Raw genomic sequence first — 25,215 nt, forward strand, 5'->3', positions numbered from 1 at the left:
AAGTGTCGGATTGTGAACATTAGTGGATATTTTTAGTGTATTCTGACTCCAAAATCTTGATTGTCTGCTCTGTTGTAGATTCCGGAGTCAATGGCAACATTATTTTTCTCCTTGGTGAGTTAATAAGCTATCATTTAAGATTGGAATGCAGACCAATTCATCGTTATGATAATGTAGTAATATCAGTAAAAAATACATCCTGTGATATTAGCTAATACAACAGTCAGCATGTTATTTTTGCTTGGTCAACAAACACCATAATAAATCTTTGAAAACATAATGCTTTAAAATGCTTGCTTAGTTCAAGTGACTTGCTAATTGTTCCCAAAATTAAAGTAACGATATAGTATCCTAAAAGTTTTCTTAAACATTTTTTATACTAAAGGAAAAGAGCTTGTTAGAAGAACAAATTATTAGTACTTTAGTGGTGACAGAATGAATGAGAGGGGTAGGAACTAAGAAGAGAGAATAGGAAGGTTTAAGAGAGAGACTGCTCTCTAAATCTCAGCCAAACATACACCTCTATATTATTCTTGTTTTTCTGTAGTTTTTCTTTCATAATTCAATAAAATCAAAGGAGTGATGATTCTGATTCACCCCTTTTCTTTCTATTTGGTTCTGTGTGTGTGAATTCTTTTTCTAGGTACTAGATGTTACATAGACATAGGACTTAATTTAGTGAATTTGAAGTAGTATGCTGGTATCTCCAAATTGCATGAATAATAATAAAGGTCATACTAAACTGAAAAATTGCATGAATAATAAAGGTAATGCTAAACTGAAAAATAAGTTTTGGTGACAGAGTGAAAAATTGTTATTTTTAGAATAGAAAAAATTAAACAATAAAAATTTATTATACATGTTCATTTTAAATTTAGTAAAAATCTTCTGTCTTTATAAAATTCTACTCTTAAATAAATTCTTAAATAATAACAGTGATAGAAGAGATATATTTTTTTTACGGGACAAAAAAGGCAAATTTAAGCGAAAGAAAAAGAGAAAAATAAAGATGTAGGTTAAACCAAACCAATAAAAATAATTAAATTAGTCTCTAAATTAAAGATAGAAACAAAAGCTCTTGGTTAAACCAAACTAATAGAAGTAATTCTTAATTTTTCTAAGTGGCAAAAATTTAAATTTGGACAAATTAATTCTTGATTTTTTTAAAAGATAATAGAATTAGAAATTAATTTGTCTAAATTTTTAAGAAATAAAAGGATTTTTTATTTTTTATCTTATTAAAGATTAATGTTTTCTTTCTAAAATGTGATAGATTATTTACTAATTTTTCTTAATTAAAAACTAATATATCCGAAACAAAAACTGTTAAAAGACAAAATTACGCCAACAAACAAAAGACGTAAATACAACGAATGAAGATGAGGATAAGAGGGTTATTAATTATGATGAGCTCATGATTTCATTAATATAGTTCTTCCAACAGCACACATACTATTACTGGAGAACACGGACAAGATCGAACAATGAAAAGTGAAAACACAATATATTTAGGTTTGCTGACTTGGTGCTACACTTCTACTTGCTTTTTGTTCAAGTTCCAAATTCTGCAATGCTCTGTAAGGCTGGCCTCCATTGTTGACCCCCACCGCCACTTCCTTTCTTCTTCTTCTTGCTGCTGCTGCTGCTTCTCATTCCATGAACCTCTCCCCCCCGTTCCACCTGACACATAGTAACAACGCGTGCTTAAAACTGTGCACTACTACTCCCAGTGTTTTAGTATATATGAAAATTAGTTAGCACAGGCACGCGCCTAATCTATTCAAACATACAAATGAAATATCACCCTTGAGATTCCAACTTGAATCATTAACCATCCATAATAGGATAAAAACTAACTTATAGTTGTTAAAGGTAAAAATTTATGTGCAGTCCACTTCATGTGAAGTTGATAATTGAAACTCGTTAGATAATTTAACTGATTTGATTACATTTTTATTTAACGGCTCTCAACTGTCAACTTGAAGTTTACTGGATCTAAGTTTTCACCTTGTCTAAATTGATATCGTTAAATAATCATTTCATGATTTCTATTGTCAAAACGTGAGGTTTTTGTCCTATAAACTTTTAAACTTTACCGATGCAAACAGATCCCGGGAGAAAAAGGCATCTGATAGCCTCAAAATGGAAACGGACAGAGAAAGGAAGATCCATTTCCCTCTTTCTCCTTTGTCCCTCTGTTTTCCCTCTTGCGGTATCAAAACAGAAGACAATCAAATAGTGAAATACGTAAAAACAAAAAGCCATACCGCTCGCTATACACTCCCCAATCAATAATCAAACATTGCTTCATTGTATGCATGTATGTGCACTATTCACCTTAGCAGTAGAAGGATTGGGATTAGAGAGATCTTTGTGCTTCATTTCAAACCCTAGAGCAGCTCTGTCCTTGAGCAGCTTGCCAAGTTTAACGGATTTCTTGGCAGCAAACTCCTTTAACACATCTGTCATCAAGAAAAGATTAAGCGGAATAATAGTAGTGAGTTATAGGTATAAGGTAGGTACCTTGAAAACTGATTAAGCGGTAAAGCTGGCCAATAAGCAACGTATCAGTGGGACGAAGAAGCTTGAAGTGGTTGGAAGAGTGAATGACATGCCCAACGTAGTGACCAGGGTTGGAGTCCATCACCTGGCGAGCACTAACAGACCAGTAAATCCTCTCGATCTTGTTCCCTGGATGCTGGATCACCACGGTGGCTGCTTCTGCCGCCTGGCAGTTTCCCATCCGATCCTAAATTCTTGTTATGAAAACTACCACCACAATGCAAGGGTTATAGCTATATCTATTTAGCTTATAGCCTCACGTTGTAATAACTCATAAGGTTTTGATTTGGATCATACGGAGGATTGAGATGATGACGCAATGTGAGGAGCGTATTTTGACATTGAATTTGGAAGGTGGAGATGGTGACGCAATGTGACGATGGAGAGAAAGAGATGTGGATTTGGCTTTTTGTTGTTTTTCTCTTAAATGAAAGCTAACTATTTATGTTCTAAGTTCACTGACGCACGCCAAGTGTGCTTCTACTTCCTCATGTATGAATTCAAGATGTATATGTGTGAGTCACAAACACCACAGTTAGTGGTAACCAATGAATATATACTATTGTTTGTGACTTGTGTGAGTGAATTAATAATAACTAATTTAGTAGTGGAACTCATAATAAGTGCGGTAATTGCTAGAGGACGCGGCAAGGGTGTATGAAATAAGATGACTGAAATGTTGGTAAATGTAATTGAATGTGTATGTTATGTAATCACAAAAGAATCGAGTATTGTTTATTGTTAGAGTGTAATGTTCACGTACTCTCAGAGAAAGGACATGGAATCAATGAATGAATAGAAGGGACTAGAGAGAGTGGAAAGTGGAAACCATCTACTTTCAGGATAGATCTGCATAACTACCTGCTTTGCTGGATCTACACGCCTCTCAGAAAATAAAACCCCATGTGACTTGCTTTGAATTGGAAGTTGAAACACTCTAATTTACTCTCATATATTATATGTTTTTTTGAATATGAAAAAAGAATTACTAATTACTTTCTTTGGTTGAGGATTCTTAATTACTAGTAATTCACTTGAATGTATGATGTATCACTTTAGCAGTATTCATGAATCATGCTTCCAGTTTTCATCAATAATCATAACAAATCACTTGCCTCAAATTAACCTAAGCCTCCAAGTGCATTAGCCATCATTTTCTCTATGCTTCCTACTAAATACCAATGAATGTGCTCATCACGAGGTGCAGAAAGTTATAATATGGTCCATGGCAGGGGAAGAGGTTTATACAATTTCCACCGATGAATAAGAGTAGATTGGGCCTACATTATTTCCAGGTCTCCAAGACTGGAAATGATGGAGCTCTTGGTCGACCCAGGCTTCGTCAGGCAGTGTTCAATTAACTGATTTATTTATTTAAACTGGTTTGATGTAATTTCAGTTTAATTTGGAGTAAATTAATTTTTAAAAACACTCCTAATTATTATATTATGAAGCCAGGCACGGACCTAAGTGTTAGAGTAGGGGGGCACTTGCCCCCACTCCCATTTCAATTTAAAATATATATATATATATATATATATATATATATATATATATAATATTTTTATTTTAAATTTTAAATGATTTCATTATAAATAAATTAAACCTAATTATTTAAAATTTCAAATCCATTTTATCTTTTTATCATTTTAACTATTAGTTAATCTAATTAAATTTAGTATTTTTTTATTCTCAAATTTCAGCCGTCACTACTCTTTTATTCTCTTAAACCGTCTTCTTAATTTGATATTTTTAACCTTCTTTTTTTATTTCTTTTTTAGTGGTCATCTTCTCTTTATCAAAAGATAAATTTTAAATATTTTTTATATAATTCTCTATGACTCTATGTATCTTTTAATTTTATTATTTTTCTTTTTGATATTTTCAATTATAAATTTTAATTCAAACAATTATAGTTTAGGTATTAATCTAATTTTTTTTCTTTTTATAAATTTATATATTTTATTTTATTCTCAATTTAGTGATCCTTATTATTTATTTGTTTATCTTTCGTTCTGTTTTATTATATGTAATTATGTTGCATATAAATTTCTAAAGTCAATTGATCAATTTACTCATTTAGAATATATATTCTTTTATTTTTAGAAATAGCAATGAAAAAATATTTTTCGTCTTATTTTATTATATGTAATTTTATTTTTTTGTATTCGAATAATTAATGTGCACTTTAATTTTATGTTTTTAAATTTAGATTAATATATCTTTTGATAGTAATATATATTATTTTGCCCCCTTAACATAAATTTTCTGGGTCCGTCAGCATATATAGTATATGTTACTGTCAAAAACATGTTTAGGTAGCTAGATACATCGGACTCTTGTTGATGATTGCTAAATGCCATTTCCAATAAAACATGATGAAAAAGTCTACGATAAAATCTCACACCATTAAAAATATTATTGATAACTGCTTGATGGCTACAAATCATAAAAATTACTATCTCCTAACACTTCTCAAACATAATATGTTAAGAACCGAAAATTAAGCTACCTCTTCAAGAGTAGTTAATACTAGTGAAACAAGTCCTTTAAAAGTAGGTAATTTTTTAAAATCGTACCTAAAAAATTTTATCAACTGAATTCGTTTTTTAAAAAATTTCAAATTAATTGTTAATGTAATTTGTTCATGGAATCACAAGGATAAAATAATTAATTTATAATTTTTAAAGGATTAATTTGGGAGCTTAATTTTGATGCACTAACAGTGTAAAGCGTTTTATATTGTCGTACAATCACATCTGTTTTTTTGGATGATTATTTACGGGTTAATGTAAAAAATTATTATTTTTACTAATGTGACATTACGTAATTAGATGTATATGTAAAACTACTTTATACTAACAGTGTATCAAAATTAAATTTTTAATTTGATTGATAAAATTTTTCAGAAATAAATTTAAAAAATGACTCATTCTTCAAGACTAATTTTATCATTAATCCATATAATATTATAAGTATCAATAACATTCTATAAATATTAAAAAAATAACTTTATAAATAACAATAATACACAATATATAATTCGAGATTAACCCTTATAATATTATACGTGTCAATAATATTCTATATAAGTTAGATCATGAAAACTTCGTAAAGACAACTAATTTCAATTATTAAATAAGGAGGATATAACACCCTACCACACAGAGTTTTACACCTAAGATCTAAAACAGAGATGACGAGATGCTACGACCTCTAAAAGAAAAAAATATTTATATAATATAGCAAGGATATTTTTATCTAGGAGCCTTTTGAAGAAAAGTTATTGAACGAAATAAAAGTAGAACAACGCAACACTCACGATAGGATAAACGTAGAAAGGTAGATAAGATTGAACGGAAATGATAATATATGTATAAGATCAGAGTTCCAAAATGCAATTAACAAGCTCTGGGCTCGGCCTGCGAAGCAAAGATTAACCAGAGTATACATATACATATATATACACTCCAAAGTAATCCAAAACAGAAAACCAACGACCTGCTTCTCCGAGTCAACCTCTAAGAGGGACAAACATAAGATACAAGGTGGAGAATCTATATACATATATAAATATAAATATAAATAAAATACAACTCTGAGTCCCAAGAGTTCTTCGCTTCCTCAGAATCTCCAGAATATACAGTGTGGTGCTTCTCAACCTGCATCTGAAAAATAACAACACGTATGAAATGAGAACCAGAGGTTCTTAGCATGGTAGTGGTGCCCACATATATAATATATAAGGTCAGGGAAAGCCAGAGGCAATCCTAGAACTCTGACACTCAGATTATAAAACTTAAAGACTTAAGACGAAAACCATAAACAGGGGGTAGTTCTCTAAGGTTCTTAAACTTAACTAAACTCTAACCAAAATCCTTAATCATTCACCTTCCTACAGTCCTTCCAACTCCGGTGGAACCACACAGACAAACAAATAAACAAAGGCAAACACAATTAGAGTGCAAGTAATGCAAGTAGCAAGTATAACAATTAGACATACTAATTCACATAGCCACTCCTAATTAATGCATAAACAAGCAAATCAAACATATGCATATGATGCATGCATGTCCTACGGCTGATGAGTCTCATCTGTCGATTAAAAAGTCAAACCCGACATGTCTGATAGCTAGTCCTAGATAGAACACCAAACACGGAGCAAGAGGGACAATGCCACACCCCTTGCATCTTACCCGCGTACCCGGAGCACGGGACAACCTCACCACTGCCTCTTACCCAGACGGTGCTACAGTTCTTGACACGGAGCAAGCGGCGACAGAATACAGCCTTGCGTCTTACCCGAAGCCTTGAACCTTCCCGGAGCAAGTGGATAACACCACTGCATCTTACTCGGCTTATTGACTCTTACCCGGAGCAAGTGGATAACACTACTGTATCTTACCCGGAGTCACATATAGAAACACATTTTCATTATCATTACAATTTATTCTTTTATCCATTCATTGAGTTAAGCCCCAGATTGGTCCCTAAGATTGGCGAGTTGCACTGATTTAGTCCTCTAAATCCCGATTGCACTAAATTAGTCCATCAGATTCGAAAAAATGCACCACGTTAGTCCTTATCCTATTTTGCGTCACCGGAGCATTGACGCCATTAGTGACGTGGCCAAATGTTACCACGCTGGACACACTAACGGTTAAATGACGTGGCTTAAAATTTGATTAGCTCTAATTCAGTTCTTATCCGCTTTTTAAAACCTAAATTCATCCTGTGACTTCATCATCTTCTTCTTCCTATTTCTTTCTGGTTCTTCTTCTCCTACTCCCTTCCGAGTTTAGCATCATGATTGCAACTGGAAGCCAAAGTTTCATGCGGTCCAACACAAGGAGTTCTAGTCGAAATAGAGTATCGAATGTTCCACAGTGGTATGGGTGTGGGTGCCGCCTTATTCTTCGGTGGTCCACAACAGAGGCTAACCCTAACAAGCCATTCTTTGGGTGTCCTAACTACAATGTTAATGGTAAGAGGTGGTGTGGTTTATCTGTCTGGGCTCACATTGGAGAAGAAGACCTCAAAAAAAAGGGTAATTTCTACTGTGGATGGTGGCCAAGTTAGGGTAAATTTGGCTTGGAAAATTGGAAAATTAGAGGCTGAAGTTAGAACCCAAAAAATGTACATTTTATTCTTATCTTTGTTTATAGTGTTTGTTGTTGGTTTCATGTTGGTAGTTAAAGCTTGAAGATGATTTTGTTTTATTGTGGTCAAGTTTAATGTGTAGTAGAAGAAAGAAAAAGTGTCCTTGCCAAATTTTCAAGTTGTTAGTCATTGCATAAACGTGAAGCGCTAATAATCAGGGAATCCAAATCGAACTCTCCCTGAAATTTGAGATCTCTGCTTCTAATAATCAGGCTGAGTATGAGGCGCTACTGGCTTGTTTAAAGCTGGCTAAAGAGGTCGAAGCCCAAAAACTTGCCATCTTCAGCGATTCACAAGTCGTCACCTCGCAAATAGCAGGGACCTACCAAGCCAAAGATCCTGCCATGAAAAAGTACCTGGACAAAATCAGGGAACAACTCGGACAATTCCGGGAACATGAGATCCGACACATACCTTGGAAACAGAATGCTCAAGCTGATGCACTCTCAAAACTAACCAGCACCAAGCCAGGGGACAGTAATAGAAGCCTCATCCAGGAAATACTGCAGAACCCGTCAATCTTAGAAGACGAAAAGGTCCTAGCCATATCGAGTCAGGATCAAGGATGGATGACTCCCATAATCAGCTACCTCAAATCAGAGATACTCCCTATAGATAAGAAGGAGACAAAGAGGTTAAAGTGGGAGGCATAGTATTACACTATCATAAACAACATTCTATACAAGAGAGGAATTTCAACACCTCTACTAAAATGTGTACCAACCTCTAACACAAAAGAGGTCTTGGAAGAGATACACAGTGGCACATGTGGCAACCATCTCGGAGCACGAGCTCTTGCCAAGAAAGTACTTCGAGCCGGATTCTTTTGGCCGACTTTGTAAAAAGAAGCCACCGAGTTCGTTAAGACATGTCCACCATGTCAGAAATATGCCAACTTCTACATCACCCCACCAGAGGAACTCATCAGTATAACATCACCTTGACCATTTGCAAAGTGGGGACTCGACCTCCTCGGGCCCTTCCCCTAAGGATTGGGACAGATCAAGTTCCTCATGGTAGGGGTAGATTATTTCACAAAATGGATTGTGGCAGAGCCCCTAGCCAATGCTACTGCCCAAAGAAGTCGGAAATTCTTATATAGGAACATTGTCACAAGGTTTGGGGTCCCTTACTCCATCACCACAGACAATGGCACTCAATTCACAGACGCAGACTTTAGAAAGTTGGTAGCCGACTTGAAAATAAAGCACCAATTCACATCCGTAGAACACCCACAGGCTAATGAACAAGCAGAAGCTGCCAATAAAGTCATACTAACCGGGTTAAAACGGAGGCTACAGGACGCAAAAGGAGCTTGGGCTGAGGAGCTCCCACAAATTCTATGGGCATATCGGACAACTCCACATTCCACCACAAAGGAATCACCTTTCCGATTGGCTTATGGAATGGAGGCAATGATACCGGTAGAAGTCGAAGAAGGATCTCTCAGAACGATTCTCTACAGCAACGAAGCCAACTCCCAACTTCAAAGGGAAGAGCTCGACCTACTCCCAGAAGTCCGAGAAAGAGCTCAAATCAGGAAAGAAGTGTTAAAACATCGCATGACCTTAAGGTACAATCGAAAGGTAGTGCAACGAAGCTTCGCCAACAATGACCTCATCCTAATCCGAAATGATATCGGAGCAAGTCGACCCGGAGAGGGAAAGCTAGCAGCTAATTGGAAAGGGCCCTACCGAGTCACAGAGGTACTGGAAAAAGGCTACTACAAAGTGTCCGAACTCGAAGGGCGAGAGCTACCAAGATCATAGCACACCTACAACCTAAGAAGGTATTTATAGCCATCTTCAGCCAATCAAGTTAAAATGTAACTCTCACGTTGATGATAATATGTGTAACTATTTCCGCTTCTCTTGCTTTATAATATAACGTCCAAAAAGCAATTTTCGAATGTTGAGGTCTTCAATTTATTTCCTCGATTAATTTACCGACCAACCATATATATATATATATATATATATATATATATATATATATATATATAAAATAGGATAACATTGAATCATTTTTATAAACGTTAGGGATACAAATAGGACGATTTAAACGTTAGGAACACAAATAGAACTTACCCCAAACGTTGGAGATAAAAACGATACTTTACTCTATATATATATATTATAAATAAATACACACATAAGAATTTAATAAATAAAATTATCATTATTTTTATTCAAAAATACAAAAAATTATGGGACAATATTATTGTATAATTAATAATAATAATTTTATTTTTTTATGCAAAATTGTTATGTTTGATAAAAAAAATGTTAGAAATTGATTTGTGTATTAATTTTTTGAGAGACTAAAATGTCTATTTCTAAAATTCTTAAAAACTGATATGAGAAATTATTCTATCAAAAAATAAATTAAAAACTCTATCAAAATAAAATCTTAAAAATATTTTTGTATATCAATTATTTTAAAACTAAAATATCTACTTTTAAAATCTTAGAGACTTTAAATAATTACTTTTGAAATATTATTTTACCCGTGAAAAGTAATATAAGTTCCCCACGGAAGGGGCGTTGTTTGATGTCGATGGCAGAGGCTAGAAGCGTAGCCTCCAAAATCGTGTGTCCATAGGGACTGCTGATTGCACCACAACAATACAAACAAACCACAATTGAAATACCCGCGAAGCCAAGGCAAAAGGGAAATTGGGTAGTTGGCATCTCCGCATCTCATCCAAGAATCTTCTTGTTAACGTCAAAATATCCCCGGCCCCCTTTCTTCTCAATTCTTCTCATTCGTCCTCGCCTTCCCCTTCTTAATAATCTCGTCGGTCTGCCTTCCCTCTTAAGTCCTAATGATTTCATCATATAATTCGTTCTTTCATTTCACTAACGGTTGCGTGCTTGTTTTAATTGACAGATAATTGTTTTAATTGTGAGGGCAAGGGGATCACGGGTATGGGTGGTGAAGACGAAGCGGTTGAGTCGGTTAGCGGTGGTTGTTCACGGGCAGGGAAAAGGAGGAGGCTATGGAAGAAGATGAAGTCCCAGCTGGTGGAGTACCACGCTCTACCTGGTTACTTGAGGGACAACGAGTACATCCTCCGCCATTACCGCCCCGAATGGCCTATGAAGCAGGTCCTTCTCAGCATCTTCACCATCCACAATGAAACACTCAATGTTTGGACGTAAGCACCCTCTTATGTTCTTCTTTCAATATATATATATATAATTCTGATCAAAGAATGAATGATGAGCATATCATAAAGCGTGAGTAATTTTGGCTATGTTAGGGTTTGCATTCTCACTTTTCTGAACAAAACATGCATCTGGCTCTGACTTATTTGCCCTTCTCTGTTTCTATTTAGGCATCTGATTGGGTTTTTCATATTTCTGGCATTGACCATATACACTGCCATGAAAGTTCCAAAGGTTGTAGATCTTAATACACTGCAGCATTTTCCCGACCTGCACAAATTACAATCAGAGCTTCTCACTTGCCTCCCTTCCATGCCTGATTTTCACAAGATCAGGGACGAGTTAAGGACTACATTGAACTCAATGGATATGCTTCCGTCAATCTCAAGTTGGCATGTAAAAGAACTTTTGTATAATTGTTTGCCGGAAAGATTTTCCAGTGCCAATCATACCGATTCTTGTGTTCTGGTGATTGCTTTACAACTTATTGCTGTTTCATTCTCCTTTATTTTATTTATTTATTTTCTTTTTCAGAGTAGAACAACATTTTAGCTGGTTCTATCATTATATGTGGGTTATTTACTTATTTTCATTGTTCCCTTACTTGCGGATAAAAATAAAATCTTCTTTTAAGGTATCGACTCGAAGATTGACCACTAATTGATGCACTGGAAATCAAAATATAGGATATGATGTGAGATGTATACCTGTAGTAATATGTTGATTACATTGTAGATCAATTTTCGATAAACGAAAATCAATTAATATATTAAATATCCTGGAGTTAGACTTTATAGATGGAAAAGATGGCAGTTTGTGTATAACTTCCTGCCGAGAGCCTCAGTATTCCTTCTGCAATAAATATTTCGTATGGTTCTCAATCAAAAGGTTTTGTTGTAGCATTTAATTTTTTATTTTGCTGCTAATAATGATTGATTAACATTTTAGATGCCAATATAACATGTTTCTTTGCTGATTATGTGCAGCATAGTGTAAAGGAGGACCTGGCAAACATCATAGCACCACTGATGATTAGACCAATTACAAGGTGGCCTTTTTTCGCATTTTTAGGAGGGGCAATGTTTTGCTTGCTAGCTAGCAGTGTCTGCCATCTACTCTCTTGCCACTCCGAGCGCATATCTTACATTATGCTCAGGCTCGACTATGCTGGCATTGCAGCCCTGATATCTACCTCATTCTATCCCCCAGTATATTACTCTTTTATGTGTTATCCATTCTTCTGCAACCTTTACTTGGGATTCATTACCATATTGGGAATCGCCACTATCTTGGTTTCTCTCCTTCCAGTCTTTCAAAGTCCAGAATTCCGCACCATCCGGGCATCCCTCTTTTTTGGGATGAGTTTGTCTGGTGCAGGACCTATACTGCACAAGCTGTATTTGTTCTGGGGTGAGCCTGAGGTATTCCATACAACAGGTTATGAGCTTCTGATGGGTGCTTTCTATGGTATTGGAGCACTGATCTATGCCACCAGGATTCCGGAACGGTGGATGCCTGGGAAATTTGACATTGCTGGACACAGTCATCAGTTGTTTCATATATTCGTCGTGGCTGGGGCGTATACTCATTATCGTGCTGGATTGGTTTATCTCAGGTGGCGTGACCTTAGGGGTTGCTGATTTTGTAAACCATAAAGGGATCAGTCATTGATTGCTCATTTTGTTGTATAATCTGCAGCTGTATGCTAATTTTACATCTCGAGCTGGTCTAAATTTGTGATTCCAGTTTGGGATGTTTATGCATCACTTAGTACACAGGACATATGTATAGATTTAGAATCCTCATGCAATTAAGCAATAAAAATTTCATGTGTATCATACATGATTGGAAACAAATTCTTTGTCTAATAACCAAAGCACTAGCTTTATGCCTTTGCTTTTGCATTTGCTTTTGATGCAACGTAAATACTGACTACTGAGTAAGACTGTAACAGTGTCAAAAGGTGAAAAAAATTCTTATAGATTTTATAGACTTTCAGCCTCTAATTCTACCAAAGGAAAACTCGATTTTCTTGATTTCTTTACATGTTACCAAATTAACAAACCAAAATTGAAATATGGTCAATCAAAAGACAAAATAGATTAGACGAATTATGCTTGCATAGATTTCTTTAAAAGGGTTTCGTTTAGTTATCACTCCTGAATTCAGAAGGAAAGAATTAAAATAGATCCAAAGTAAATAGGATTTTTTTTTCATTTCTTTAAACCATATATATCCTTCTATCAAAGTTTCAATATTTGAGGACATGGCTGGTATTTTTTCTGTTAGGACTCTTGTAATTGATACTTAACACATTGTTTGGATTGAAGGAATTTAAAGGAAAAGAAAATGGGAGAAAAAAATAGATGAAAAAGTAAATTTTTTGTTGTTTGGATGAGAAGAGAAAATAGAGAGAAAAGAAAAAAATAGTGTGGGGTCCACTAAATTATTTTCTTTCTTCAAATGAGATGAAAATGAAAAGAAATGTAGCACATATGAATAAAATTACACATTTATCCCTTATCATTAATAAATTATAATTTATATATAATATAGATAAGGGTATTAATGTAATTTTATACTATTATGATTTTCTTTCTTCTCACTTTTCTTTCTATCCAAACAAAAGAAAATTTTTTCTCTATTTTCTTTCCATCCATTTTCTCTTAATCCAAACAACATACATATAATTCTACTTTTCCTTCTATTTTCTTTTTTCTCATTTTCTTTCCTCTTATTTTCTTTCCTTCCATTTTCTTTCCTACATTCAAACAAAGTCTAAACGAAATTAAAAAGTCACCAAAAAAAAATTAAAAATAACACTTTTTTTTGGGGGTAGGTCCTACACCATATTTCAAATCTAGTTTGCTGAAGTATATTTGGGTCTTATGCTTGGTCCATGTTCAAAGATGAATCCCTATTGGGTTGGGCATTATTGGCCCACTATGAAGCATAGTAGACCAATAGGCATGGTGGTTGGATGGAGTGCTCATGGTCCCAATGGACTGATACAAGGTCCACTGCTAGCTTGGTATCTCCTGCTCCATTATTGCGTGGTCCAATGCGTTGTATTTGTAGTTTTGTACCTCCATCTTATGTTATTGTTACTTATTACTTATGACTTTATGACTCATGTGACTTATATCCATTATTTTCTTTTTCACGTACTTAAAATTATTAATGTGAAAAAATAAATCACTAGAATTCCCACAAAAGATGAATAAATTTAACCACATCAGGCGGGTTCTAAATTCTAATGTAATGTTAAAATATTGTGTTCAATAGTAATAAACATGCATTTAAAAAAAAAAAAAGATATATCCAAAGTTCCGAACACACCTGAAATTTGGAGAAATTCAGAGCATAAGAACCAGGTAGATGCAAAAATAAGGCAATAAACTCCATATGAGCAATAAACGTAGCATCTTAAAAATATTTTTACAAGACTAATTGAAATAAGAAACAGATATATACATAGGGTACATATGCATTAAAATATGTGTCGGTTCTTTTATTTTTATTTTAGGAACGAAATCAACGTTTTCTTTATTTTAAAATTAATTTTGATGTTCTCTTAATATAATTTTTTATTCAGTTGGTTTACATTATAGTGGGATCTCTAGATTTTTTTTATATATTATTCCTAAAAAAACATAATATAATAATATATAATTAATTTACCGTATAAATTTTCTTCTACAAAGCATAATTAGTTTGTCCCTTCTTTTTATCAGTTTATGGGGTCGTCGAAAGTGCAAAGAGAACCCTTTTGGGGTCCTTTAATTGATGCATAATTGAAGGTAATTTTGCGGCAATTGCATACAAGACAAGAACCATTTATTCATTTTGGTCAACCTAGAGAACGTTACACGTCAAAGTTATGGTCCTCGTATAACAGACCACGTAGCTTCATTTGGTTCCAAAATTAGGGAATGGGAAAGGAAAAATGAAAATGCAACGAACAGTGTCCCTCTTGTTGCGGGCAAAAGCGTCACTATCACTGGTTTTGGATCTCACTAAAGTAAGCGGCAAGAATGAGACGTATTATGAAATTAAGCCTAAGGTAGTGCACGACCAAAAAAAAAAAGCCTAAGGTAGTGAATTTTACTTAGTAGTTAGTAACACACACAAAGCATGGCATATTTCACTTTAGGGAAGGATTTGTTGGTAACATCTCTGTCCATTTGATACATCCAAAGATCCGGATAATGAATATTTTCACATAGTGATGATTTTTCCAAATAATTAAAATGCTCCTTTAACTTTTTAACACTTTTTGGTCACTGCCTTAATAAAAGTGATTGGTGCCTTGTAAAAAAGTTAACGCTTAAAAGCCGGAGGCATCTAACCATAATAATTGAGGCCATCCATTCACTGGTGGGATCTCATGTGGAACATTATTAATATTAGGAAAAGTATAGGGTACCAACATATTATCTGTCAACTTCTGTCAACTCTTATTTATATTTGTGTTTCATGGAAGTGTGTTCGTAGATGTGTCTAATAATTAATATATTTTAAATACATGTATAAAGAGACACATTTAAAAAATATATCTATAAAGACACTTCTATTAAACACAGTTATAAAAAAGATATTTTTATTAGACACATCTACGAACACACTTTCATGAAATACAATTATAAATACGAGTTGGCAGAAGTTGGTAGATATGCTGTTGGTAACGTAGCGAAACCGTTAATATTATTATACATTTGTGATTTCGTCGTCTAACATTACGTTCACCTCTTTGGTATTTAAGCAATCCATGACGCACTTTTCTTGGTGTGAATGACGATGAACAGCATCAAAATTCACAGTGACATACTGACATTAAAGATTAAAAAAAAAAGAAGAAGAAGAAATAGAGTGACCTTTTCCATCACTTAATTAAATCTCTGTGGTAAATTAATAATTATTAATTCATGTTTACATCTATATTTTATACCAAATAAACCTATTTTATTTACCTACACTAATTATTTTTCCACGTTGGAATTAATATGGATCTGTGTGTGGCAAATATTCATTGCTGATCGATACTTCTCTTTACTGGATTTGACAGACACGTGTATAATTATACGGTGATTTCTAGTGAAATATCTATTGAATATTGATATCTGGACTAAAAAACGAAGTATTCCCATCCAGAAAGGATAAAATAAATGAATTTGTACTAGAATATATTAATTTAGAAAGGAAAAACAAGTGTAAACTGAAGTCTTATAGTGGGACATAGGCAAGCTAGTTTAGATGAATCAACTTTATGAAAAGTTAGGACCGAGTCCAAAAATTATTGTTTACTCTCATTTTTTTCCCCGATGACTAATAATGCTTTATTCCTTGTGTTACTTTACAGGCAATTACATATAACAAAATAAATAAATAAATAAAGTATCGTTTAGAGTAAGTTTTATTTTTAATGTTTGGAGTAAGTTTTAAAATTGTCTCTAAGGTAGCGTTTGTTTTGAGGTATTAGGACAGAGATTGGGAGACTGAGACACAATATCATGTTTGTTGGCTCAGAGACTGGTACTAAAATTTCTGTCTCTGTCTCTAAAATTTCAGTATTCCAGTACCTCCAAAAAATAGAGACACAAGAGACTCAAATTTTTAGAGACAGAGACTAAAATTTTAATAACATTTTATACCTAAAATACCCTCATTTCAATTAATTAATTTCAATTTTATCCTTTTTGCAAATTAAATTAGAGTTTTATTCTTGTTTCAATTTCTGTCTCTCACTTTGCACCAAACAGAATACTGAAATTTATTTCGGTCTCTGTCTCTTAGTCTCTGTCTCTCAGTCTCAGTCTTTCGGTCTATGTCTCTCTACCAAACGCTACCTAATATTTCAATCCTCCTATTTAAGTCTATAACATTTTAAAATTGACTCAATGTTGTTCTATCATTAGGAATTCGTTAACAAAATTGACGGCATGGCAAAATTGAGACGATTTTAAAACGTTAGGAACTTAAATAAGACGAAAACGTTAGGGACAAAAACGATACATAAAAATAAATTTTAATTTAATTTGATCTTTCAATAATATTAATTTTTTAATGTACATAGTGTTCAATTATTTTTTAATTATATCTAAATAAATTATATTTAATCACATTATTTTTATTTTAAATAAATTTATTTTTTTATAATTTTAAAAAATTGTTACATTATTAGAGACAAAAGGTATAATTTATATTTTATTGTATATATGTTTTTTTTTCTTTTCTGCAAATTTATATACTAGTCATTCTACTAACATTTAATGATAACTAAACATTTTTAAGAGTAAAATTATAAAAAAATTAATTTATTTAAAATGAAAGTAATATGATTAAGTATAATTTACTTAGATGTGATTAAAAAATAATTAAATACTATGTATAGTAAAAAAATTGATATTATTGAAGAATAAAATTAAAATTTATTTCTATGTATCATTTTTGTCCCCAACGTTTTCGTCTTATGTAAGTCCCTAACGTTTCAAAGTCGTCTCAATTTTGTTCTGCCATTAATTTTTTTAACGGATCCCTAACGGCAGAACAACATTAAATCAGTTTTAAAACATTAGAAATTTAAATAAGATGATTAAAACATTAGGGACAATGTTATGATTTACTCCAAACGGTAAAAACAACAATGATACTTTACTCTAATAAAAATATATAGAGTGAAAATATTTCCAGATAACATATTTATATGCTGACTTTCTTGCTAGATCTTACACCTCTTCATTCATGCAAGCCTGTAAAATCTTTTTTATTTCCAGTTGAAGAAATGAAGGAGAATGTGTTAATTTAGGTACAATAGTAAAGATTTAATAGCAGACAAAGCTTGCAAATTCGAAAGGGACGTGAGGGATTAAAGTTTTGGCGGGGCCGGGTCGCGTGCAACGTGTCCATAGTAGAATAACTATAGTTCGACCAAATCTATCATGAAATTGCTTGTAAAACTTTTATATTATATCATAAATTTATTTATTCTAAAAATTTAAATTAATAAAAAAATAACATTAATATTCATGTTGGAGATAAGTGTGTATGTCCAACAAAATACTATCATGAATTATTATTATTATTATTCCTTTTTATAAGAATAAACTTTTATAATTTATGATAGTGTCCTTAATTAAAAATTAGAAACGAATAATTACGATAGGGATCGTAATAATGAGATATATGTTTTTTGAGTACTTTTAATTTAAATTGTTCTTAATCGTAGAATCACTAAAAATGGGACATTAGTGATTCGGATAGATTAATATATATATAATAGTCTTCATTGGATGAAGATTAATAGATCTCATTTGTTAAATTATATATATAAATGGTATATATAGAGATATAACCATTGAACTGACTCACTCTAAGAATTCCTAATGGTTATAATTACCGTATATTTGTCAATAGGATATTCTTATGATGAACATAATATTAGAATTTTCCTTTGACCTGCGACTATCATAGTAATTAACAATGTATTTGTTATACTTTGATTCTGGACACCTAACACCCTACGGTGTTAGTTGAATGGACATTGGGTATAATTTAAATACTTGTAGAATTAATGATTAGTCAAAATGGAATCCATCAACTATGGTAATGAGTTTGAGCTCTACGATTATAATGAATGAAATAAACAATGCCTTGGCCAAGGAGTTTGAATGAATTAAGAAATGAGTTTCTTAAGTCATTCATAATTCATTATAATAATGGTAACAAGTTAGAGTTTGACAATCAAACCGTACTCTAAAAGTTAGCCAAGAGCTGAAAAGATGGAAGGAGTTGTATTTTTGTTCATCTTGGGTTCTTAGTAAAAAATATTATTACTTCATACTATCGGGTCGTCAAGGAGCGTTGCTAGACGCCAACCTTGATTAGTAAATATAGTATGACTAATATACTACCCGCTTAGTATTGAACCTATGGGGTCACACACTAACGAGTGTTCTAATCCTTGATAAATAATTATTTAATTATTATTTTGATTAGATCAAATAAATAATTATATTAATTCAAATGGAGTATTATTATATTCTTTGCTAGCACCATGAATATAATAATATTATAATTGAGAATATTAAATAATTAATTATTTATTCTATGATGAGTTTTAAATATGGATAAGATCCTAACTGATTTTGTCTCAAATTAAGTTGTAATTTGATTCACAAATCAGTCACCAATCTCATACTATATATGTGTATATGATAAAAGAAAGAAAATATAAGTTTTCTCTTTTTACCTCCACATACACAAATATTCCAAATTCTTAGTGAAGAATTGCTGGTGCAAGGAGTTGCAAGAAACTTCTCAGTTAAATCCATTGGTCAAAGAGTTGACAACAAGGATTAGTCTCGGTGTGGATACACATAGTACCTTCGTACCATCGAAGGGGAAAGCTTTATTCACTAGGGTACTCAGGTATTGGCATCTAACCCATCTTATTTCAATAAAATTTTAAGCACAAAATAGATCAATAGGATTACTTTATTACTTCCGCTGCGTGTTATGAACACTTGTAATCCTACAATTCATATGTTTAACAAAATCTAACGTGAACGGAAGTAAATGCAGGAACCAAACAGCGAAATCTCTATTGCTTTTTTTTTTAGTCAAGTGGATTGGACAGCCTCTAATTCTAAGCATTACACTCATGATACACATACACAATACACTCACACACACTATCATAAGTAATTGGATATCATGAATTCCTTAAATCAACAACCAGCCTCAGCTGGGACTAGAATCTGGGTGCAGCATAGTTAAACCATCTGTGTTGGGCCTCTGCTGCAACTCCTATGGTTCAATCATGCCATACATACGGGTGTACAGGCCCGATCTCGAACACTTTAGGGACTAATTTGGTATGATTTTATCGGATTTAGGGTCGAATAAGGGTCTTAAAAATAGATTCGATCATTATTTCGGATCAGGTCCGGGCCATAGCTCAGGTCACCCGAAGTCAACCCGGTGGCCCGGTCATCATATACAATTAATATTTTGTGTTATTAGTGAGGATCATGACAATTCTTATGTGGAATTTAAGTATTGTAAACCTTAATATTTTGTGTTATTAGTCATTATAAGACTATAAGTTAATGTTTTATGTTTAGAATGCATAAGACTTTAGACTAATGCATAATATTGCGTTATTTGTATTGATTTAAAAATTTGGTATTATTAGACAATATTAGTATTGATTGTAGTTTTACTTTATTATTGATTGTGTTTATGCTTTAATTTTAAAGAAGGGTTGGTTCTTATTATATTTTTCTAAGTGAATTTTACTATGTTAAATAATAGTTAAAGTCTTGGAAATTTGGATATTTTTATATGCTAGCTTACAAGAAAGTATCAATGTAATGTAATGTTAACGGCCCGATTTTTACTCAGTTTTTACCCGATATAATTGTGACCCAAAAGTGTATTGGTTTCATCGAGTCTAGGGTCGGGTTCGGGTCTAATAAATAGACCCGATGTATATTTTAGGTCGAATTTAAGTCCCATCAAATCCGACTTCACCCAACCCATGTGCACCCCTTGCCTTACATGTAGGATCTACGCAACTCCTTTCATAGTTAATAGTTTCATTTTGTGTAAACGACAACTCGCTTTGAATAGCCTCTTGCTTGGAGCTACCTTCCCACAATGCTCCATCAAACTAAATTACCTACTAATAATTACTCACATATTTAGTTTATCATTCCAGATTTTCCTACTCTCTAGTGCATATCACTCATGCCAGTTTATGGGATAAACTTTATCATAACATTAGGACAGAATCAATTACTTAAACTAAAAAACTAAAGAATATTATACTTTGTTACTTTACAGATAATGGATCATAAAATATTCGAAGTAAAGAAATTAGTGGGTCATAATTAATTCATAAATAGTACTAAACCTATGTGGTTTATCCCTTGTTACAATGCAAGTATAGTATTTCTTAGTGAATATAGTGGATCTACAGTAATTGAGTAGTGCATGTAAAAGACTAAGGAAAGGGATATGAAGGAGTTTTTTTCTTTTTTGAATAAGATGAATTGGATAATTTTTAATTTTAAGTACCACATAACACACTTACACATTTTACATATACTTATTACATATTGTAACAACAGCTAACAAATTTTTTTGGATCCATTGCAATTAGTGGGACTCAAACTCCAAATTTTAAGATAGAGAAATTATATCACTTGAATCATATTTCGTCCATCGATATAAAAGAATTTGGTAGATTCAACTGTCGGTCAAATTCACGTGTCCATAAACGCGCCATTTTCCAGTGGTGCTGTTACAAAAACGAAAAACGGCCTTGTGATTATATTCTCTTACAAGTTGTATACCTCCGTCTTTCCAATTATTTTTAAAAAATAAAATATCTTGTATTTAATTATATACAAATTAACATTTAATAGTTAAAATACTGTTAATTATCAACCATTTTTCTAATCATCTTAACTCATATTTTTTATATTAAGAAATAATTTAATAATTAAATATCTATTTTCATAAATAATTAAACTATTTTTACACAAATATATAAAATAAAGTTTTAATATATTTTTAATGATAAAATCATGCCTAAAATAGACATTTTAATAATTATTATAATTTTTTATTTATATTTTTGTTAATCAATAATTTTAATAATTCTAATATAGACGTTATTTTTAGAGAAAAATCATGTTTTAAATAATTAAATTTATTAATATTTAAATAAAAAATAAAGAATAATTATGTGATATAATTTAAATATAATAACATTGATTAGAAAAGAATCAATTATCCATAATAAGATTTAATAAAATATTATTTTATTAAGAAAAAAATCAATCACATCATATAAATTGAAAATATAATAAATTAAATATTTTATTTATAAAAAAAGAACCAATTATGGAAGTAAATAAAATATAATGGGATATTGATATTGGATATAAAGAATTTAATAAGTAGAATTGAAGAAAAAATTAATAACATGTGATATATTTTAGTACAAATATTTGAATTAATTATCTCTACAGATCTATTTAAAAGAAAAATAATTACAATATATAATTGAGAAATTGTAATGTAACAAATTTCTCTTTTTTTAGAAGAAAAAATGAACTAAAGGCATAAATGATATACAATAAAAATCAATATATATATATATATATATATATATATATATATATATATAAACTTTGGGACATATAATATTTTGATATAAATTTTTTAATCAATTATTTTATATTAATTAATTTAAATAAAGAATTAATTGCCTGATGCAATTTAAAAATTAGAATGTAATAAATTAGAGATTTTATTTATAAAAAGAATTAATTAAAGAATATACTCTAAATATAGTTAGAATAAATCAATCATAAATATAAATATTTAAATTGTAAACTTAAGTAAAAAATTTAATGACGAATGTACTATCGCACGAGTATTTGAATCATTTTTCTCCTTTATATATCTATTTAAATAAAAAATCAGTCATAAAATTAAAGTAGAAATACAAGAGTGTAATCAATTAAAAATTTTAATTATAAAAAAGTTAATTAAGGGATACAGCCAATATATAATAGAAATCAAATTATTGGCATAAATGTTTGAATAGAAAGAATAAATCTAAAACTTTGTGATATGACCCATTTTGATTCATGTTTTTGAATTAGTTTTCTTTTATATATCCTTTTTTTTTGGTGACCTTTTATATATCCTATTAAAAGAGGAGTCGGTCTTCATTCTTGAGATTATAATAGAAAAAAATAAAAATTTAATAAATCAGGTTTTACTTTATTTTTTATAGAAATAAATAATTAAAAAAAATTAAGATATAATATAGTTATATGGATAAAATTATGTGTAAAACATGATGATGTGATACATTATGATGTGTATTTAATTTTTAAAATGATTGATTTTAAAATAAATATTGATAGATGAATATGGATATAAAGAAATTGAGGGTGAAACAGTGCTACGAAATTTTGAATAAAGAAAAAGGAAAAATTTAAAATGGCAAAGGAAAAACAAAAATAAAAAGTCGATATAAATGAGATCAATTAACAATTATTTTAGAAGTTGATAGTAGTTGAGAAGAAAGGTGGAAATGGATATATAAAATAATTAAAAAATTAACTGTAATATTAAAAATTAATTTTTCACGATGTTAAAATATTAATTATGTAATATATAGGTTAAGGATGTGAGTAAATATTGGTTGAGTAGCATTTTTATTTCTAAAACTAATTATTATAAATAACGGTTATAAATTTGTAACACTTTAACAAAGAAAATAATATATATATATATATATATATATATATATATATATTATGAATATCATATGTGTATGTATATAATTTTATGTATTTATTTATATTTATACAACTTAAAATCTGGGAGGAGATTATTTACAATATATTATTGGTTAATATTAGTAAAAAATGTTATTAACTTTTTTTTATCAAAAGAAATATTTTATTAATGTAATGAAATTAAATGAAACGGTCCACTAGAAATTACACACAAGGGGCAATTTTAAAAAAATCCAACAAATAATATGATGTAATTGAATTACATTGATTGAGTAAGTAACTTTTTTAATTCCACAGTAGAAGTTTCGTTCTTTTCTTTCTCATGAAAAGCATTATACCCAGTTTATTTTTTTCATCTCTTCTGTATGGATCAGTGAGCTATTTCAACACACATCGAAGGCGTCCTCCAATCTTTATTGAAGACTAATTCATTCCTTATTTTTTAGATCTGCCAACACAGGTACGATGCCAGCTCTGTATTACTTGAGTAGTTGTGGCTTCTAAGTCTGGTTGCTTGTATAAACTCTAACTTTCGCTTCCATGATTCTGTTTGTTGTGTAGGAATTCTACTTGGTAACTTGACACTACAGAATATCCATAGTTGTTAGTCTGCATCTAGGTTAGTTTATCATCGCCTTCACAGATAGGAGTATTGATGATTGCTTCAGTGATTTCTGGTTGAAAAAATTTTGCTATTTTATCCTGGTCCCAAGTTTTGTTAGGCAAAATTAGTTCTGAGACCCACTGAGAAATTCTATCAGTGTTTTTATTAGAAATAGGCATAATTGTAATGTAGTCATTGACCTATAAATCTGTATGAATGTTCACTATATTTTTCCTACAATTTTTCAGATTAGTCCTTTTTCCAGGATTTTCTTGTCTTCTAAGACACTCCTCCATCCCCATGATGGGTTATTTCCTGTCTCTGCTCTCAAAAAATTTGTGAACCTGTAGTATTTGCTTCTGTAGACTTTATTAAGCAGTGAATTCGATTTAGTAAGTAGCCTTCAGCCTTGTTTTGCAAGCATTGCAAGGTTGAAAGGCTTTAGGTCTTTGAAATTTAGTCTTCCTTGATTTCTAGGTCTACATGTAATTTGCCAACTTATCCATTGCATCTTTTACTCTCTATTTTTTTTGTCCCCACCAAAACTGTAAAATAGTGCACTATAACTCTTTTAGCAAAGTATCAGGCAATCGAAAACAACTCACAGTATAAATGGAAATTGCTGTAGCTACTGCCTTTATCAAAATCTCTCTACTACTAGGATAACGTAGAGCTCGTTTCCATTGTTGGAGTTTCTGACGAACCTTGTCTTTAATATAGTTGAAAGTAGCTCTCTCGGACCTCTGAATAATTGATGACAACCCCAAATACTTATTTTGATTTCCAATATGAGGAACCATAAGAAGATTAGACAATTGGTCTCGGGTTTGAAGTGGTATATTTCTGCTGAAGAAAAAGGATTACTTGTCTAAATTAACCACTTGGCCACTTATACCCTGGTAGGTCTGTAAGATACTTAGTAAGCCTCGGCAGTCTCCTTCTGTAACTTTTCTAAATAAAATTGAATCATCTGCAAAAAATAGATGGGTAATTCTGGGACATCTATGATTCAGTCTCAAATCAGAAACATCCTGTCTTTGTTCTCCTCTATGGAGCAGATAGGAGAGACCCTCTGCACAAAATAGAAATAGGTAGGGAGAAAGAGGATCACCTTGATGCAACCCTATACATGGTTTAAAATAACCATGTGGTTGATCATACACAGTAACAGAAGAAGAAATAGTCGTCACACATTCCTTCATCCAATCTAGCCATTTATCACAAAAATCCAACTTTTTCATCATCGCCTAAACAAAAGACCATTTGACTCTATCATAAGACTTGCTCATATCAAGCTTTAGAGCTAGGTCACAGTCACCATATCTCTTATTTTTCAAGAAATGCATAAACTTGTGAGTAATAAGAACATTATCACTAATCAACCTCCCTTTAACAAAAGCAC

At 31.7% G+C, this 25,215-nt stretch overlaps 2 protein-coding genes across 3 annotated transcripts; one reads left to right on the top strand and one right to left on the bottom strand.

Moving 5' to 3' along the window:
- Window positions 1-1,375: 1,375 nt before the first annotated feature.
- Window positions 1,376-3,288, bottom strand: LOC112800477 (uncharacterized). The gene is made up of 3 exons (XM_025842777.3): window positions 2,524-3,288; window positions 2,338-2,462; window positions 1,376-1,680 (listed from the first exon to the last, which is right to left on the bottom strand). Exons 1-3 carry the CDS (start codon window positions 2,741-2,743, stop codon window positions 1,552-1,554), a joined length of 474 nt encoding a protein of 157 aa, XP_025698562.1. The 5' UTR covers window positions 2,744-3,288; the 3' UTR covers window positions 1,376-1,551.
- Window positions 3,289-10,232: 6,944 nt separating this feature from the next.
- On the top strand, window positions 10,233-12,745 carry LOC112800478 (heptahelical transmembrane protein 4). 2 transcript variants are annotated; one of them, XM_025842779.3, is made up of 4 exons: window positions 10,233-10,518; window positions 10,612-10,879; window positions 11,060-11,357; window positions 11,876-12,745. In XM_025842779.3, exons 2-4 carry the CDS (start codon window positions 10,650-10,652, stop codon window positions 12,527-12,529), a joined length of 1,182 nt encoding a protein of 393 aa, XP_025698564.1. In that variant the 5' UTR covers window positions 10,233-10,518; window positions 10,612-10,649; the 3' UTR covers window positions 12,530-12,745. The 2 variants fall into 2 exon arrangements, with proteins under 2 accessions (XP_025698564.1, XP_025698563.1); XM_025842778.3 differs by having other exon boundaries at window positions 10,270-10,522.
- The last annotated feature ends 12,470 nt before the right edge of the window (window positions 12,746-25,215 follow it).

Source organism: Arachis hypogaea, chromosome 5, assembly GCF_003086295.3.
Source record: "Arachis hypogaea cultivar Tifrunner chromosome 5, arahy.Tifrunner.gnm2.J5K5, whole genome shotgun sequence".
Taxonomy (NCBI): Eukaryota; Viridiplantae; Streptophyta; class Magnoliopsida; order Fabales; family Fabaceae; genus Arachis; species Arachis hypogaea.